This window comes from Cicer arietinum, chromosome 3 (genome assembly GCF_000331145.2).
Source record: "Cicer arietinum cultivar CDC Frontier isolate Library 1 chromosome 3, Cicar.CDCFrontier_v2.0, whole genome shotgun sequence".
Lineage (NCBI taxonomy): Eukaryota > Viridiplantae > Streptophyta > Magnoliopsida > Fabales > Fabaceae > Cicer > Cicer arietinum.
The window spans coordinates 49,472,057-49,478,122 of record NC_021162.2 but is presented as its reverse complement, the minus strand read 5'-3'; the positions used below and the strand labels follow the sequence as shown (position 1 = coordinate 49,478,122).

The window sequence follows — 6,066 nt, the reverse complement described above, 5'->3', positions numbered from 1 at the left end:
AGTGTAAGAAGAGATAAAATAAGAGAAATTTAATATATTTATATATTATTTGTGGCGAGTTATATGTGGCACCACTTTCATAAGAGATCTATTATTGACTAATATTTAAAAATCATCAAAAAATTCTATAAATGATCTATTATTGACTAATATTTAAAAATCATCAAAAATTCTAACGATGATCTACAATAGTTTTCTAAAGTAATAGTTCATGGCAGTCATCTTCTTCATGATAAGATGATGAGTTGATTGTTATTGATTCAATATAAGATACATATTTGTTTTTCCTTTGTTTTTATTGAACTAGAATTATTTAAGTTATTATCTCAATCATAAAAATGAAGATGATCATTAACATCTATTTCTAAAATATGGCATATTTGATCGTCATAGTTTTAAACATTTTTCAAAATATTGTTTTACGGTAGATTTGGTCCATATTTAGAATATGTCATTATTTGGTATAAGGGAAAAATCACATAAATATAAGAGGAAAAAACCTCTCTGTTTGATCGGTTGAATAAAAATTGAGAAGAGAAAAGTATTAATATTTTTAAAAGACAAAAATACTCGTAAACTAAAAACTAACATATAATTTAATCATAAGTTTAATTAATTAATTTGTTATAATTAAATCATCACTTTTAAACAATTAAATTATAAATATGTATTAATTTAATTATATGATAAACTTAATTTACTTAATTTAATGTGACTTGTTTGTTGAACCACATTATTTCTCTAACGTGGTTAAACGAGTTCCAATTCAAGAAAATTCAAGTTCGATTCATAGTTGTAAATATTTTTTTATTAGATTTTATATATCTCTTAGACAAATACTAAATTTTTAGGATTCAATTTCACATAAAACTATAGGAATTAAATTAAAAAAGAAGAATGTGACAATTTGATAGAATTGTGCTTTTTCATAATTTTTGTATGAGAAAAAATATACCACGTTGCAACATTTATATATTGTGTATGAATTTTTTTTAATATGAATTAGACTCTACGTTGAAAAATATTTTAAACTTTAATGATCATATCCAATGTCTCTTAAAAGTAAATATTAATGTTGTTTTCATTTATGAGTTCTATTTCTCATAAATCTTGATAGGTCTCTTTGATGGAATTGAGTTTTTGCACGAGAAAAAATAGATGTAATTGCAACTTTTATATATAGTACTCGAGATATTTTAATATGAACTACAATCACCATTTAAAAATATTTTAAACTCTAACTATTACATACAATAATTATTTTTATTTTCATGACTAACATAATAAATTAAATTATATTAATTCTATAAAAAAAAGGAAATTTATAAGTTGCTTGAGTCTTATGTGGCAATTTGAATCTACAAAGAGTAAATTAAGCAACCATTTGAATATCTCGCTAAAAATACTCTAATTAAAAACAAAACAACCAAATGAACAATACGAAAACAAAGTGTATTTTTTCTTCATAAATATTAAAATAGAAATGACATTTACAATGAAGAAAAATAAAAGAATTTAAAAAATGGAAACTAAAAATCAAAAAATCAAAAAATTGTCATTCTTAGTTTGATTCTGACTTAACTTCTCAACCCACACATTCTTCTTACCATTGTCATTGCTATTACCTTCCTTCTCTTTTCCATCAGTTTTTCTCACCTCCTCTTTATTTTTCTCTAATTCACCATTATTACTATTCTTTGGAAAAAATATTCCATGAACAAACGACTCAACATCTTTTCTTGAAAACCCATTTTTATCCTCAACTTCATTATGCGGAATATACGGTGGACGTGCTATTTGCAACACCGTGTTCCACTCCACACCTTTGAAAAAATCATGACCCTTTATTTCATCAACCTGAATCCTACGGTCAGGATCTTTTTCAAGTAACTTCGTGATCAAATCCTTCAACGGCGTTGTTTCACTATTTTGTTCAGGCTCATTTGTCAAAATCCGGTGGAACGTTTCCTTTCTATTAGGACTACTAAACGGCGTCGTTCCGTAAAATAACTCATACAAAACAACACCGAGTGACCACCAATCAACGCTAAAGTTATGTCCATTTCCTAAAATAACCTCAGGTGCCACGTAATCCTCGGTTCCCACGAACGAGTTTGACTTCTCAACCGAGTCTGACTCGCTCCTTTTACACACCGAGTTTGGATCGAGTTGATTCTCCGAGTCGAAACTTGGTAATCTAGAATGGCAATGAAAAGAATGATAAAACCGCACTAACCATCTCTTCTTATCTGTTGTTACATTTGGCGAGTTGGAACCTGGTGACGAGTTGCAACTCAGTGATTTTGGGTTAAGTTTCTTGGATAGGTCGAAATCTACAAGCATTATATGACCCGTTTGTTGAATCATGATGTTCTCTGGTTTCAAATCTCTATAAACTACTCCTAAATTGTGTAGGTACTCCAATGCTAAGACCAATTCCACAGCATAAAACCTTTACACACAAAAATAAATCACATCAAATCAAACAGAAAATTCATCATTGTTGTGCACATGAAACACTTTTATACATATTACACATGCATGTTAACATAAGTGATAATTTTAAAAAATAAATAAATTGGATGTAATTAAAGTATCATTTATTATATACTAAATAAGCTTTCGATTAGAGGTACCGTGATACACGGTGGTCCCAAAAATGAAGGAAAATTTGAATTTAATTTTTTTTCACCATTCTTAAACACAAGTAAATCAAACTTTTAAACACAGCCCATTTCTCAAATCAGGATTGTTTGTTATTGAAAAAAATAAAACTATAGAAAGAACTAAACCACAAAAACCCAGAGATTTTTTTTCTTGATATTTTAAGATTCCACCATGCACGAGAAAATGATGAAACAAAAAAAAATTAAAATTTTATAATTCTGGAAGATTAATATGAATTTTAAGCAATACCCATTTTCTAGAATCATTTTAATTATAGAAAACATATTTAAAATTGATGAATTCAAAGCAAAAAAAAAAATGTTTAAATTTTCCAACATTTATTTGGTAAGAGGAAAAAAAGGTAGTACCTAATAATTTCTTCAGAGAATATCTTCTGAGGCTGTTTCTTTCTAAGAGAATGCAAATTTCCACCATGACAATAATCAATGGCGAATCCAATAAGATTCTCAGTTTCAAAAACACCTTTTAATCGTGGCAAAAGAGGATGATCAAAACGACGTAGTATTTGTTGTTCAAACGTGACCCTTTTGCATTGACCTGTTTGGTTTTTATTTTTCTTCTGAAGAAGTTCTTTAGATATAACTTTCAAAGCCATCCATTCCTCTTTCGATGATCCGTAGGTTCTCGCAAGGAACACAACGCCTTTTGCACCGCGTCCCACGGCCGATATTACCTTAAGGTTTCGGAAGTCCCATGTTTCGCCGCTGTAACTCATGGCGGAGGTAACCTCGTACCTCGGGTCGACCCGAACTCCGAAACCGTTTTCACGTTCTCTGTTGTTGGAAATAGAATGTAGCTTTTATAAATATGATGGTGTTGTAATCCTGTGTAACGCTTTCTACGCTAAGATAGTGGACCTGAAATTTTTTATTTGACACGTGGAATTTTGATGACGTGGATGGTATTTATTGCGTGTGTGGTGTTGATTAGGTGTGTTGCGGATGTAGGGGGATTTAAATTATGGACAACTCATTGAAAGATGGAAAATTACGTGTGATTTTTAATAGGTAATTACGTTCAAAGTTCAAATTCTAGAAAGAGGCTATAAATATAATCAGAAAACCAACGACACGAGATTAGTAGAAGGAAATATAATGTTGCGTAACTGAACAATCTGATCTGATTAAGACGTGCTGTTTTTTAAAAAGATTTTATTCTTTTTATTATAAAATATAATTAGCGTATAAAATTATTTTTCCATAGATATAAAAGATTTTTGTTTAATTACAATATGTTAAAGAAATTAAAGAAGTTAGAGATTTTGAGACAAGTTTGAAAGCATATGGATTCCTCCTAATTAGAAGCAAATCAGATAATTCTATGGTTGCAAATTTAATTAGCAAAAGGTGAAACACTTCTGACTTCTATATGTGAAAGTTGAAGATGATCCTAGAATTTGAAAACTACACATTTGAAAATCTTGGGTACATATACATGGTAGTGTGGTACACAGTCAAGGAGAAATAAAAGGAGATTTAAATCATAGAATTTATGTGGAATAGTTGAAACATGAACGTGAATGTTGTGTTGAATGTACAGAAAAAATTAGATAAGATAATATTAAGAATGATAATATTAAAGAAAAAGTTGATGTAAACACAGTAGAAATGATGATAAAATCTCAATTTAAGTGGTTTGACTATAAGGATAAAATATTTGTATATTTCATTGTAAGGAGAGTAGATATGAAGATAGTCAAATCATTATGGGTAAAAGAAGATATAGAAAGACTCTAAGATAAATTATTAATAAATATCTAAAGATAAAAAAAGAACGAAAGTAGGCATTACAACGAGGCGGGACGGGGGGTGGATTTTGTCTCCCACACTCTTGCACCCGACTAGTAGGGAAAATTCGCATCTGCACCTGTTTCTTATCGAGAGTGAAATTTAGGTTCTCATCCCGATTAACGACGGAGTTTGGGTTTCACCGCCTGCGTCCATTCATATATAAAAAATAATCAATTTAAAAGTCATATTAATTATAATTAATATAATAAAATAATAATAAAAATAATAATAATAATAATAATAATAATAATAATAATACAATAATAAAATTAAAAAAAATATGAAAATCGTATTTTTAATAGAGAGAATATTATAATTTTTAATATTTAAAAATATTAAATATATTGAATATGTACATGTATAAATTTAAAAATGACAATAATATTATGAGCAGAGCGCGTTCGAGTGGGGGTGCAGGGTATATATCAACACACTTAAACTTGTCCCTGCTGCAAGTTTTTATTTTGAAGAAAGTCTGCATCCAATCAAAACGGATTTTTCTCGCCCAAATCGAGACGAATTTGAGTGTATATCCGTGAGTACAAATTTTGTTGTCATTTCTAAACGAGATAGAGATATCTTATATGATAAAATATATGTGACATCATTTAATCCATGCACCTGCTCTACTTAGTGGAATAAGGTTTGATCGTTGTCTTTCTAACACTAAGGTAAATAAAATCGGATTGAACATTGAAGTGGTTTAAGATCGAATTCAAAGTTTAAAGGTTTAATTGAGATTGAACTAAGGTTGGACCGGAAATAGTTCAATCTTCTAATTTTAATTTTTATATGACATTAAAAATAATAATAAACAAAAAGTAACATTATTAATTGTTTTAGTATTTGAAGAGCGGAAAAAAATTTGAGATTAAATTAAACTAGACAAATACTATTAAAAATTAAAGAAGATAAGTGGGAGAAAATTAAAGAGGTTTTATTTTTTTTATTTTGTTTATTTTTACATTTTTTTAATGGTGATAAATTGATAGAAGCAATAATTTTTTTTTACCAAGATAACAACAATCTCCTTTATGTTATTAATTTGTTAAAAAAATAAAAATTCAGATGTAACGCCATAGACTGACTACTTTGTTTTTTTATTATTTTATTGTAAATGAAATTGATGATTTCTTTCATATTAATATAATATTACTTGTATATTTAAGTATATTTATTATTGCAGTCAAATATAATTTGTGATTTTCAGATTTTTATTATAAAATGAATAATAATTTCTTTTAATTAAATTATATAAAATTTATGTTTTTCATTAACATATTTGAATTTCGAATTTTTTTAAATATAATATTTCATACTCGTATCGGTAGTGTTCCCGTATTTATGCATGATAGGGTAGTGTTGGTATGCTAGGTTTTAGAACAAACATGCGGCTAGCTGGCAAGTCTTATATCGAAAACTTTTAACAAGAAGTGCAAATTATTATAAATTAAAGTGTATATTAATTTTAAATACAAAATGACATTTTGACTTGATTTGAGTTAGTTTAGATTTGGAATTGCAAAGCCCAGTAATTTCCTAACATAATTACTATGATCAAACCTATTAAATTTCCTTATATATATAT

The 6,066-nt window shown here is 28.0% G+C and overlaps 1 protein-coding gene across 1 annotated transcript; it reads right to left on the bottom strand.

Annotated features, from left to right (window-relative positions):
• Positions 1–1,431: 1,431 nt before the first annotated feature.
• LOC101501979 (serine/threonine-protein kinase OXI1-like) lies at positions 1,432–3,474 on the bottom strand. The gene is made up of 2 exons (XM_004492201.4): positions 3,036–3,474; positions 1,432–2,452 (listed from the first exon to the last, which is right to left on the bottom strand). Exons 1-2 carry the CDS (start codon positions 3,401–3,403, stop codon positions 1,537–1,539), a joined length of 1,284 nt encoding a protein of 427 aa, XP_004492258.1. The 5' UTR covers positions 3,404–3,474; the 3' UTR covers positions 1,432–1,536.
• Positions 3,475–6,066: the final 2,592 nt, after the last annotated feature.